The 13,721-nt window shown below is 52.4% G+C and overlaps 1 protein-coding gene across 1 annotated transcript in view; it reads left to right on the forward strand.

The window, feature by feature from the left end:
* The window catches only part of PNPLA7 (patatin like phospholipase domain containing 7), a 49,904-nt gene that overhangs the window by 26,722 nt on the left and 9,461 nt on the right, over window positions 1–13,721 (forward strand). Inside the window, exons 23-26 of the mRNA XM_004714465.2 lie at window positions 3,317–3,380; window positions 3,842–4,010; window positions 4,340–4,522; window positions 4,689–4,807. Of these exons, the coding sequence (XP_004714522.1) occupies window positions 3,317–3,380; window positions 3,842–4,010; window positions 4,340–4,522; window positions 4,689–4,807 (535 nt within the window). The remainder of the gene's footprint in view (window positions 1–3,316; window positions 3,381–3,841; window positions 4,011–4,339; window positions 4,523–4,688; window positions 4,808–13,721) is intronic.

Raw genomic sequence — 13,721 nt, forward strand, 5'->3', positions numbered from 1 at the left:
GAACTGTCAGTCCCGTTGTTTTCTCCTCCAGATTGTTCATCCAGCCTGTCCTATCCAGACAGGCCCAATTGACTCTTATATATAGTTTAAATTTTACTTTATTGGGGGCTCACAGCTCATCACAATCCATACTATATCCATTGTGTCAAATGTATCTGTACATATGTTGTCATCTTTCCAAAACGTTTTCTTTCTACTTGAGCCCTTGGTATCAGCTTCTCATTTTTTGCCTCTCTCCCCTATCATCCCTCCATCATGAACCCTTGATTATTTATAAATTCTTATTCTTCTTATTATTTTTTGTCTTACACTGACTACTGTCTCCCTTCACCCACTTTTCTGTTGTCCGTCCCCCTGGGACATCGATTGTTGTGATTTTTCCCCCTTACTCTCCCCAACTTCCCTTAACCTCCTAGTATCGCTACTCCCCTTATTGGTCCTGAGGGGTTTATCCATCAGTTTATGCACTGACAAGACCCACAACCTTCCTCTAGTTTTTTAATGCTTCCTCTCCCCCCACTATCATGACCCCAATTCTACCTTACAAATCTGACTAGACCAGAGGATGTGCACTGGTGCTGAGAAGAGCTCGCAGCACAGGGAATCCAGGACAGACAAACCCTCAGGGTTGCTGCATATTCATCCTGCATGAGATTTGCAGTGGGGTTTGAATCTACACATTTATGTCTTTCACTAAATTTAGGACATATTTTAGCTGTTACTTTTCAACTACTCCTTCTGGGGCTCCAATTACCTGTATATTGAACTGTTTGATATAGTCCCATGGCCACACACACACCCCTTTTTTCTCTTCCTAATCTTTTAAAAACTGATCTTCAAATTCAACACTTCTTCTGCCATCTACATTCCACCTTAAAGCCCATCCGGTGCCGTTGTGACTTCAGATACCGGCTCCCTCAGTTGTCGAGTTGGCGTCCAGCCGGCAGCTGCTGCTTTTCCTATTGCTGTGCCCTGTGTCCACCCACTCTGAGGACGCCTGCTCCGTGAGCACCACGGGCGTGCTGCCGTGGTTGTCATGTGCCATTGAGTCCGTTCTGACCCCACGCTGAGGGACTTCCTCTCTTGCTCTGCAAACGTGGTAGTTGCTTTGCAAGCTTTGCTTCTTAGACTAATGTATGTGTCCTTCCCAAAGTGGTCTCCACTGTTGGCTCTTCTCTTGAGAGTGGCTCACATTAGCCATCTGTCTTACATCACATCACATGATTTGGCTGTAGCGACAATGTTGTGGCTGGAGGTTCTGTCTCAGCCAGAAAGGCCCCTGTGGCAAGTGGGCTCCACAGGCCCATGCTCATTTCCCTGAGGCAGGAGAGGCCCTCATATCCCACTTACCTTCCTGTCCCCAGAGCATGTGGGGTCCTTGTGTCCACCCCATTTGCACATCCCCACAGCGCGAGCTCCTCATGTTCCCTTCCTCATCTCTGCCCACTCCCTCCTCCTCACGGCTTATTGTGCGTCTTTCCCTGTGACTGAGCCGGCTCGGCTGGGGTGGCCAGCTCCGCTTGTGGCCCACTTTGATCGGTGGCTGCGTTGTCTTCTCTGCTTGGTTTGCAAGAGGCCGTTGCGTCTTGTGGACACACAGACTGCAGGTGTCTTTCCCTCTTGGTTGCCTGCCTTGTTATCTTTTAATGGCAGCAGGAGAAAGATGGGCTTTCTGCTCCTGTAGAATGGTGGTCTCTGAAGCCCCCAGGGGCAGCCCTAGCCTGTCCAGGAGGGTCGCGAGTCAGCATCAGCTCGAGGGGAGGAGTCTGCTGGGGAGTGTAGATGGGCAGAGGCCTTCGGACGATTCCTGTTTCCCCTTTACGTTTGACACGTTTGTGCCCCACTGAAGACACGTCCTCCTTCCCCAGCATCAGAAAGACATTCTCTTAAAAATCCCCGCCCCCACCTTGCTGTTTAAGTTATAATTCATGGGAGAGTCAGGACTGGTTGTGGCATGAGAGATTCGGTGAGGAGGCGTAGGGTGTTCGTGACTGGGGATCCTGCAGCAGAAGGCCTCTGTGAAGCTAAGAGGAGCAAGGAGGAGGCGCATTTTGTCCGAGCCAGGTCTTGCTGTCCATCCCCTCTGGTGAGTGCAGAGGCGGGCACTGACGAAGGCATTCAGGTGTGCACTCTGGTAGTGGTCGAAAGAACCGAGTATACCATGGGAGAGAAAAGCTACTATCCTAGGAGAAACACGGCTGGGATGTTCCTTGGTAGCCAGGATGGTGAGCAAGCTGACCCCTCCCCTCTTACACGATGGACTGACGTAACAGCCTCCCATGGGTTCAGAGAGCCAAGGCCATGAAGATGGTGCACACTGGATGACAGGGGGACGGATGGAGACTGCCTGATGGGCATGAGGGAGCCTCCCTGGCTCAGAGCCTCTTGTACGGAGACCAAGCTCAGGAAGGTGTGCTTGCTGAGGGTTGAATGCTAGGAAGGACCATGTCCTCTCAGTCCCAGGCCTGCTGCGGCCTGGCTCTTCTAAAGAAAGCGTCCCTGCCCCAAAGAGGTAAGGGGCAAAGTCCTCCCCAGAAGGAGATGCCTACTGGGCCTCCACTGGCCGGAGCCGGAACCCATACGCCTTCCCAGAATACCTCCCTGCATCTGGCCATGCAGGTCTAGGGCAGGAGGTATACTCTAAGGCAGGGGGTCCAGCCAGGGTGGTAGAGCCCTAAGCACCTTAGTGTTCACCCTCCCTCATGTCAGTGGCCTCTAGCTGTACTGAAACGACGCCCATGAGGGACGGATGGTAGCCTGGCCTCAGGAGCATCCTATGTGCAGACCGTGGAGGCCTTTGTCTGTGAGTCAGCTCCTATACCCATGGAGTACGACACCATCTTCCAGTCTGCAGAGGCATCCACGGCCCCTCAGGGCCTCACGCAGGATGGAGCAGAACCGCTCCAGATGAAGGCTGCCTGCTTGCCAGGCGACTTACCACACAACCAACCATCTTCTCTCCAACCCAGACCTGCTGCCCGCAGGCAAGCTCTCCCTGGCTGCTCATGGCCCCGGCCCCTGCCCCTGTGACTGAGGTGCATGCATAGGCCAGGGCGCTGCCCAACCCCAGAGTGTAGCCTCTTCCTGGAGTTGAGATGGACAGGCCTGGCACCCACCCCACCCCACCCCCTGCAGGGGTTGGCCCTGTGGTGACAGGTGCCTGTCCCCTAGCAGTCTGTTCCTCAGCAGGACTAGGTGGCAGGCTCAAGGCTGGCACATCCCCACCCGTGGGAAGTGGAGGGCAGCCTGAGGGGAAAACTTGTGATGGCCTGGCCGTCCACTCCCGTCACCCACATGTCTCTGACTGTATCCTCAGGCCCTGTCTTGCTGCTGACCAGTGATATCATCAAGCAGCGCCTGGGCTCTGCTGCTCTGGACTGGTGCGTGTCTTCCTGGGGCCCGGGGGAGGGCCTGCTGAAGCGTGGTCTTTGGGTAGGGGCGCTATGGAGTGGTGGTGGGGGGGAATAGGAGATAGTACTTGACAGTAAGCTGTTGTCATGGCTGCAGACCCAGGGGCAGGTAGGTGGGCAGGGTCCCGGTGTCCAGCACCCATAGCCCTTCAGAGGGCATGCCCAGCTCTAAGGGTATGAATGGCCCAGCTGGCAGATGGCTGCATGGCTCCCTACCTGGAAGGGCGGTGGATGGTGGACTTCTTGGTCCCCAGTGGACCTCTAGGGCTGTCCCTATTTCTCCTGGGCCCCTTGTCCTCATCAGCTAGTCAGTTCTACCCACTGGTCTCAGCACCAGCCTGGCCACCATATCCTGGCTCTGAAAACTCTGCCTGGAGGGCCCCCACTACCCCCAGGTCCAGCTGAGGGACAGGGCTCTTCTGTGACTCCAGTGTCCACGAGTACCGGCTGTCCAGCTGGCTGGGGCAGCAGGAGGACATCCACCGGATTGTCCTCTACCAAGCAGACAGCACATTGACGCCGTGGACCCAGCGCTGCATCCGGCAGGCAGACTGCATCCTCATCGTGGGCCTGGGCGAGCAGGAGCCCACTGTGGGCCAGGTGCAGGGGCAGGGGTGGGCCCAGGGTGGTGGGTGTGGCTGTGAGCTGGACAGTGGGAGGCGCTTATGGATGGTGACTGGCCGGCTGGTGGGGGGACTATGTTTGTGGGGGGGGGGTGTGTGTGTGTGTGATGGTGTAGGCACTGCAGAGCTGTGGGTAGAGTTGGAGTGGTGAGTGGGTCCTGGGGCGGTGGGGGAGGTTGTGAGCAGGACAGTGGGCAGGGTTCAGGCTGATCAGAGGCTCTGAGGGATGGCAGTAGGCTGGGCCAGGCAGGGGCGGGGCTGGCCCACAGGCGCTGGGAGCCCCTCCCCTTGCCCACCTGCCCTCAGCTGGAGCAGATGCTGGAGAACACTGCTGTGCGCGCCCAGAAGCAGCTGATCCTGCTGCACCGAGAGGAGGGCCCCGAGCCGGCGCGCACTGTGGAGTGGCTCAACATGCGGAGCTGGTGTTCGGGCCACCTGCACCTGTGCTGCCCCCGGCGTGTCTTCTCCCGAAGGAGCCTGCCCAAACTGGTGAGGCCCCGCTCTGGGTGCGGGGTGGGGTGGGTGGGTGGGGCTCTAGACAGTTGTCATGACCACTCCCTGGTTCCCCTGCCTGGTTCCCCTGCCGACAGTGGTCCCTCCGGTGGAGCTGGCTGGTAGGTCCCAGGCCAGCCTGCCATCTGCTCTCCTTGCGCAGGTGGAGATGTATGAGCGAGTGTTCCAGCGGCCACCCGACAGGCACTCAGATTTCTCCCGCCTGGCTCGGGTGCTGACGGGCAACGCCATTGCCCTGGTGCTCGGGGGAGGGGGCGCAAGGTGAGCCCCCACTGCAGTTTCTCCTGGGCCCCTGCCTGACTCCTAGCCCTCAAAGGCCCTCTCTGGGCCCATCCTTCTAGAACCTTCCCCTGCTATTGCCCATGTTCCCAGACTTTACAAGGGGTCAACTGGCACCTGGTGCCAAAGGGGCTGAGTGCCGTCCCTCAGGGTAGCCCTGGGGGCCTACGGGGCCTAAGGGGCTCTGAGGCAGAGGGTAGCTGAGGGGCTTTGGGGCAGAGGGTGGTCTCGGCCCAGGGTGGGCTCCTCCTGGCTGCTGTACCCAAGTGGCGCAGTGCCGCCTCAGGCCTGGTGCTGGTAGCACCCTCCTGGTTCTTCCCTGCTGCGGATGCAGAGCACACTGGGTGCATCTGGTGATCTTTGCCCCCTTCTGTGTGGGGACTATTCTGCTGGCTTCTCACCAGTGTCTTTTCTGAAACCCTCTGTTCTTACCCCATGCCAGTCCTCCTGCTGGGTGCCCGGTGAGTGCCTCCTCCTTTTTAATACATGTTGCGGGGGGGGGGGGGTACGACTCCTCAGAGCCCCTTACCGCCGCTCCCCAGGACTCCCTCTTCCTGAGGGTCATTCCAACACTTGGGAAATGCGTTCGGGGTGGGAATGGAGTGGGTGTGAGGAGGGTCCTGCCTGGAGGAGAGGGCCCGGGCTGCTGTGTGCCCCCAGGAAGTGTTCTCCTCCCTAGCACCTACCCATCAGGTACTACTGCCCATCTCCAGCAGGACAGGTAGGCCCTGGCCCTGCAACAGGGCCTTCAGCTCATGGCCACCTCCTTGTCTCGGTTGTCTCAGTTGGCGTAGAGGGACACAGCCCCTTGGATAGGCAGTTGGAGGACTCTCAGTGACAGTCAGGGCTCCCGCTGGCCCTCTGCTCCCCTTGGCCAGTTCTCATGGGGGAGGTGGTCCTAGCTGGGAGGCCAGGAGACCTAAGCCCCTTCCCTGGAGAATGGGTTCTTTTCCCTGGGCGCAGTGGGCAGCAGAGACAGCAGGTACCTGCATGTGTCCTTGCCCAGCAGAATCCTGCCCTGCTCATGCCAGCCGTGTACTGGGCAGACCACCACTCCCAAAGCAGCCAGGAACCCCTGCCTGTCCCCAAGGCTGCCCTCCTTGGGTAGACTGGATGAGGTCCTTCTGCTGAGCACCCAAGGAGGAGGCCCAGTGAGAGGGAGGGGACATTGATGGTGAGGGGGTCTCTCCCTGTGACTCCTCCCCCCACCAGCAGCCTCCTGTGGGTTGCTGGGAAATGCCAGATCCTGCTATAGGGTGCATGACAGCACCCAGTGGCCCCTGTCCCTGACTTCCCTGGGCTGCTCTGGACCCCTAGAGGTCCTTCCGTTTGCTTCTGGGTGATCTTGTTCCTCAGCCAAAGTGTCCACCTGTCTCCCACTCAGGACCCCAGTTTCTAGTTAAGACAGTTGGCACGGTGCGTGTCTTAGGCCAGCCCAGCCATTGCTCCCCCTCTTTGTGTGCTGTGCCCAAAGGCCCCTGGGCAGGCCACACACTACTTCCTGTGCACTGCACCCTGGGCTCAGGCCCCCAGCACTCGCATGCATTACTGTGCATTGGGCCCGGGGCTGGACTCCTAGTTTCCTCATGCACATACCGTTTTGCACTCTAATCCAGGCTCCGGCTCCTGGACAGACCACACATTACCGTGCACTGCAGTGGGCTCTCGACCTCCCTCCTCATGCTTCAGTGGGCCTACACTGGCTTTGCCTCCCTTGCAGGGGACAGTCACTGCTTTCTGTGTGTTGAACTTAGTCTCACTCTCTGGGTTGCCACGATGCTTCTGTCCTGGGGTGCCTCTGCAGCCCCCCAACCTTCTCTGGCCTCTGCTGGTTGCTCCCACCCTCACCAATGCACCCTTAATGGCCCTGTCAGATTTAGACATCCATGACCTTCAGCTCGTGGGGGACTTAGTATAATAACTACTTAGTATAATTACTAGTGTGACTGTAACTTTCAGGAGCCCTGGTGGCACTGGGGGATAAACATTGGGCTGCTAACTGCTGTGTTGGTGGTTCAAAGCCACCTGCCACTCCTCAGGAGAACGCTGGGGCTGTCTGCTGCAGGGGAGACAGATAGTCATGGAAGCCCCATCCTCCTCTGCTCTGTAGCATTGATAGGAGTCAGAATCAACTCCATGGCAGTGGGTTTCTAAATGACGACCAGTGTCATGGTTCCTGTTCCCTAGAAGTGAGGGTGAGCGAGGCTTCATCTCACACCAGGAGGGCCAGTCCCTGGAAAAGGTCGAGGGTCAGCAAAAAAGAGAATGACCCTCAACAAGGTGGATTATCGCCACGGCAGTTGTCACCGTGGGCTCAAACATGGCAGCAGCTGGCAGGCCTTCTCCCCGTCGGGCCCGGGGCTGTTGTGAGTGTGCACTTCGGAGGCCCTCAGGACAAGCGACAGTCACCAGTACACCCATGTCCTTATTGGCCCGTGTGCATTTTCTTTTTGACGTATCCGTTTATACTCTGCATTTGCCACTGGTTTTTGCCTCTTATTACTGAGTTTTAAGAGTCTTTTGTATACATTGGTAACATTGTCTCTAAGTCTGTAGCTTTTCATTTTCCTAACAGTGTCTTTTAATGATCACCTTTCCGATTGATTAATGGCTATGACTTGGTCTTTGCCGTTCTCGTGGCCACAGAGATACCTGCCCTGTCGTTTGCACGTAGGTCTGGAACACACGCAGACGTGACTTCTGTGCCTAGCAGGGGTGAGAGTTGAGGGCCTGTGTCTCCCGTGTGGGTATTAGATCCTCCCAACACCATGACTTGACGAGTCCTTTCCCTTGTTGGGTTCCCTTGTGGCACCTTTGTCAAAAACGAGATGACTGTGTGAGTGTGAGGAGTCTGTCTGCTGGTCTCTATTGTCTTGATTATGGTGGCTTTAGGGTCCGTCACAAAATCAGGTCGGGTGGTTCCTTTCCTTCCCTCCACGTTGCCTTGGCCCCTCTAAGCCCCATGCACTTCCGGATAAATTCTGTCACCGGCCCACTGACGTCTCTTCTCCCGGCCTCCTGCCAAAAGCCGGCAAAGACTCAGATAAGGTCCGTGAGCTTATAGTCTTCCAACCCAGGCCAGGGCCGAACCCCCCTCCCCCACCACCCACACACTGGTCGCTTAGGTTTTTTTCTTCCTTTCGCTCATGATGTTTTATCATTTGTAATGTAGAAGTCTTGCAAAAATGACAAATCACTGCCTTGAGTTGCAATATTGAAGGAAAAGACATCATGCTTGGTAAAGTAGCAGGTCAGCGAAAAAGAGGAAGGTTCTTAATGAGCTGGACTGATCCATGGCTGCAGCAGTGGGCTCCACCGTACCAACCACTGTGAGGAAGACACAGGACCAGGCTGTGCCTACGCTCTGAACCTACAGCACTGGGCAAGGTATTGACTGAGGCGGGAAACATCAGAAGGAGATGGAAGGAGTACACAGAGTCACCGTACTAAAAGGAAGGAAGTGACCGACTTTCAACCATTTCAGGAGGCCGCTTAGGACGAAGAGCCGATGGGGTTGAGGGAACTCAAAGGCACTGAAGGTTCAGCCAGAAACAGAGCTCTAGGAATTGAGTCGGGTGTAAGCAAATGGGTGCCACTGGGGAAGCACTCACTCATCTATGCCAAGAAACTTGACCCAACCAACCAGAAGAGAGTATGTGTGCCTCTTCCAATGAAAGGTGACCGGGAAGCATGTGGAAATTATAAAACAGTCTCGTGACTATCAGAAGAAAAGCCTTGCTGAAGATGATTCTTAAATGGTTGCAGTCTGCAGAAGTCCTGAAATGAGGCCGTCACTGCTGATGGCAGGTGGGTCTTGGCTAAAAGCAGAGAAGACCCAAAAGACCTTTGCCTCTGTTTTATGGACTATGCAAAGCCAGTCAGCGTGGATCATTAGAATTGTAGAAAACACCGAGACAGATGGGAGTTCCTGAGTGCTTTACTGTGTTCACGTGGAACCTGTACACCAACCCTGAGGCAGTCAAACAGAACAAGGGTGTATTGTGTGGTTTAAGGAAAGTTGTGTGATGAGGTTATTTATTTTCACCATACTTATTCAACCAGAATGCTGAACAAATAATCTGAAAATCTGGACTATAACAAGAAGGCCGCAACATTGGAGGAGGGCTTATTAACAGCCTGTATTACGCAGATGACACACATTTGATTGCTCAAGATAAGAGGACTTGAAGTACTTACTGATGATGATCCACAACTACAGCCTTCAGTGTGGCTTACAGTGCCACCGACAGCAAAGTCCTCCCCGCTGGATGCGTAAGGAGCAGCTTGACAAACAGAAGATCGAGCCTGTCCAGGACTTCATTTCCTCCCATCTCCTGTGAGCAGCCATGGAAGCAGCAGTCTGTGATGTACTGCACTGGACAAGTCTGCCAAAGACCTTCTCAAAGTGTGGGCGCAGAGATGGCCCATTGGGGACTGATGTTCCCTGTCTGGGCCACGGTGTTTCCAGTCATCTGGTAGGTTTGCAGAAATCGGACACTGAATCAGGAAACCCAAAGGGGAATTTTTGTCTTTGAATTACAGTGTTGCCGAAGAACACAGAGCACACCACAGGCTTCCAAGAGAAACAGCGGATACGTCTTAGAAGCAGGGATGAGAGGAAACCGTGTCTTGTGTTCTTTGGACGTGTTATCAGAAGGGACCTTTCTCTGGAGAAGGACATCAGGCTCCGCAAAGTGGGGGATCCGTGGAGAAGATGAAAACACTCAGGGAGGTGGAGACACCGGCTGAGGGAATGGGCTCAGACATAGCAGAGTGCGAGGGAGATGCAGGACCTGCAGGGATGGGCTCTGGTCTCTGTGTGGGGTCGTTTTGAGTCAGGCGGCCTGACTGCATCGAACACAGTCTGATGTTCGCTGTGGGGGGTTTGACTTTGACTTTGTGTGGGGATGCCCTTTTTCAGGTTGAGGAATTTCCATTCTTAGTTTGCTGAGAGTTTTGTCGTGAGTTATTGTTTTTATGAGTCTATTGAAATGATTGTGTACTTTTTCTCCTTTATTCTCGTAATATGGTGAATTACATTTTTTTATCAGCAAAAGCTAAGACTTGTATTTCTGGAATAAATCTATCATATATTGTTCTTCATGTGTTATTAGGTTTACTTTGAATTCTGGTAGGTTGGATTGCAACTGCCCTTTCCCAAAATGCCCTGGCCATGCCCTGATAGAAGGTTTGCTGGTCTCATAAATTGAGTTATGAACCACCTCTCCTTTTTCTCTTCTCTGGAAGGTTTCTGGAAAATTATTTTCGATTGTTCTGCTGTCTCCCATGCTCAGTAGAGCCACTGGGGCGCCATCTGGGTGTGAACGTGGCTGTGCAGGTGTGGCCGTGTCATCAGGCGGCTCACGGTTGCCCTGTGTTCTCGTGTTCGTTTTGGTGAGCCGTGTTTTTCTGGGCTTCCGTCCATTCCGCCCGCACTGGCCTACTTGTGGCACAAAGTGGTTCCGCCTGTGTCTGATGCTTCTCCTCGTTCCTGGTGAGAGGGATTGCTTGGTCCTGTGCGGTGTGGTCGATTGAATCCGCCCTCTCACAGGTCCAGCTTGTCGCCTTGCTGGCCCTCTCCTTTTCGTTACTCCGTCCTCATTACCTTCTGCTCTGATTTTTGTCATTGCACGCACGCTCTTTGATTACAATTTCACTTCTAATCCATGGCTCTCAAACACATTCTGTAACAGCAGCAGTTTCTGCCTGGGGCCAGATGGTAAAGACATTAGGCTGAGTGGGCCACAAAGTCTGTCACAAGCACTCAAAGGACATAGAGAGACAGAAAGTAAACCCATGAGGGAAACTGGGGAGGGGCTGTTAACGGTGATGGAAAAATCACATTGACTAAGGGGAGGGTTACACCTCTGGTTACTGTAAGGTCGTACACCTGTCAAAAGCTGACCTGACGAAAGGCGTGTGGTAGATGTGTTTACAACAACAACAAAGAATGGAAAAGTGTAGCTGCTGAGACTGCTTTCCTCCAATCAAATACCTCCTGGGATCTGGGTCCTTTCTTGGTTTGGAGGGTGAGGGTCATGGTTTCATGAGCCATCCTAATGAATCGGTCTACTGACCTGTCCAGTGCTTCCATTCCACCTCCTGGGTTATGGTGTAGGGCTTACAGTTGTGCAAACAGCTACCCAAGCACAGCAGTTGGTCTCTGTGCATCTGGAACAACAGAGGAAGGCGGGGAGTAGGGAAGAAGAGGAGGAGAAGGAGCCTATGGCTCCCTGCCTCCTGGGCCAGGAGACCAGAAGAAATGGATGGTGCCACTAGCAGCAGGGAATGTTTTGATCAAAGATCAATACTGATCAAAAGGGCAGCAGTAGCGGGGGCGGTGGGGTGGGGGGAATAGAACATAGAGTTCTTACAGACTCCAGACTTTATGGAGGCTGGAGGAACTCTGAAACGATTTCCTGAGTCATCCTTAAACCTTAACATCATCCCCCAAAGTCACCTCAAACCAGGCGCCACTTCAGTTCCGTTGTGAGCACGGCTCTTTTAAGAACTGCCCACAGAGATGGGAAGGCGCCCTCGTGGTGCCGTGGGTTAAGTGTGGGGCCACTCTGAGGAGGAAAAGAGGTGGTTCTCCCATGGGGATTTACTGTCTCTGAAACCCTGCCAGGTAGCGCTGAGTTGGTATCTACTCGGTGGCAGCGTGTACATGGGATCAGAGTGACAGTAGTTACTCTGTCAGTCCAATGGAGACCTTAGGGGACAGCGACCTTATGTTCCTGGGGGCTGAGAATGGTCACGCAGCTTGAAAAGTATCATCAGTGTCCCAAACAGTACAGCTGTGCCAATTCTGAGCAACAGCAAATAAAAATCTAAGAATTGGGGGATAAGTATTTCATTATTCAAAGGAAAATGAAAGGATGGAAGCGACAGTGTATTTGAACTCCAAGAAAGAGAAGCCCTAGCAGGTGGGGGGCATGGAGCACGGGGGACATAGTCTGGTGAGCAGGGCCTCAGTGCTGGCCAACACCGGCTGCCCTCGTAGGTCTTGGGCTGGTGATGAGCTTCCTTGGTCTTCTCTTCTTTGCCGTGGTTGCTGGGTGGCCGCAGTTTGTGATAGACCCTGTCAGGCTGCACGTGGGAGCCCTGGTGGTGGAGGGGTTAGGTCGAGTTGGAGGTTGTCGCTGTGGGTCAGAATCCGCTGGGGTGGCTTTAGCTGCTTCCCACAAAACTTACTTTCAAAGTATTACCCACATCCCACTGGATTGTCCCCTTTCAGCCCGGGTTCTCTGCATTCTGACTGAATGCTGGTCTCACAGGGCTTCCCAGCCCAGCATTTTCAACAATGGTGCATGCTTTTGAGAAGAGTATGTATCCTGCAGCTGCTGGCGAGTGTGTTCTGTATGTTTCAGTTAGATAAAGCGCACTCATTAGATTGGTAGACTCTCCCTGCCCTTTCTGTGAATTACGAAGCGTAATGTGGTCATGCTTCCCCTTGTCATGGGAGTTGGCTGCTTTTAATTGATTTGTTGCTTTATATTGTCTCAAGGTACTTTACTAGATACTTATGATCTTATAATCATTCCATCTTTTTGGTTAATTAAGCACTTATAAAATGTCCTTGGTTTTAAATAATGACTACAAAATCTTTAATTTTATATTAATATACCATATTAGTTTAATTTTTATTAGAATGTACATGGTATATCCTTCCATCCTTTTTCCTTCAGTTATTTTATCTTTTGTGATTATTTCATAAATGCATATAATTAATATATGGTTGTAAATGGTAAATCATTTTTTAAATCCATATTTGACAGTCTGTTTTTATTATATTTAGTCTCTTCATTTATTGTAACTCCTGATTTACTTGGGTGTAATTGTACTATCCTAATACTTGCTTCCTAGTTATCTTATGTGTTCTGTTTTGTTTTGTTTTCCTGTCATTCTTTTCTTCTTTTTTTTTTGAATGGTTTATTTTTTAATTACTCCATTTTTATCCCCTTCATTCACCTGTTGGTTATATCATGTTTTCTTCTTTTTATAAAAATGATTTTACTGCCATATATTCACATATTACATAATATAGTGGTTCAATCATATTAAGGAGAGTTGTGCAATCGTTACCGCAGTCAAGCTTAGAACATTTTATATTTCTTGTCCTCGTTGTTGTTTACTTCCCATTTTCCTCACCCTCCGCTGCCATGCCCCTCGGTAATTACTCAGCTACTGTCTCTAGATTTACCTGTCCTGCATTTCATATACAGGGAATCATGAACCACAAATGGGAAAGAAACAACAACCAAAACAACCCAGCAATAATTACAAAACAAAACAGGGAAACCTCAATCTCGGGTCAATCAGAAAAGATGGTGACCGGAACAACTTCAAAACGGGTCAGAAAGGCGAGTGGCTGTAATCTGTCTGGTGACGCAGCTGTCCTCATCCTTGGTCAACTGCGGTCAGAGGGAATTCACAGGAGGCTTAATCCATGGGTGGACCTTGCAAGTGGATTTGGGGCTTCCACTGTCATCCAGAGCCCCTTTGCAAACCAGTGTTCCGAATTTAATTTCTCATGCCATTCCCTCTTTCGGACTTATATTTTATTATTTGCCGTCTTTGTTTTGCACAGGCTGGTGTGCTTCTTCCATGCAGACTTAGTTGATGTCTCACTTAGATGGCCGCTTGTTTGAAGACAAGCCTTTTTAAGCCCCCAGACTCATGGCTACCCTACAGGACAGAGGAGAACTGCCCCTGTGAGTGTCCGAGACTATAACTTTTTTTTTCTAAATCATTTTATTGGGGGCTCGTACAACTCTTTTCACAATCCATACATACATACATTGTGTCAAGCACATTTGTACATTTTTGCCATCATCATTCTCAAAACATTTTCTTTCTACTTGAGCCCTCGGTATCAGCTCATTTTACCCTCCCT

The sequence above is a fragment of the Echinops telfairi genome, unplaced genomic scaffold (assembly GCF_000313985.2).
Source record: "Echinops telfairi isolate 266 unplaced genomic scaffold, ASM31398v2 ScPeMD7_25;HRSCAF=90, whole genome shotgun sequence".
NCBI classification, from domain to species: Eukaryota; Metazoa; Chordata; class Mammalia; order Afrosoricida; family Tenrecidae; genus Echinops; species Echinops telfairi.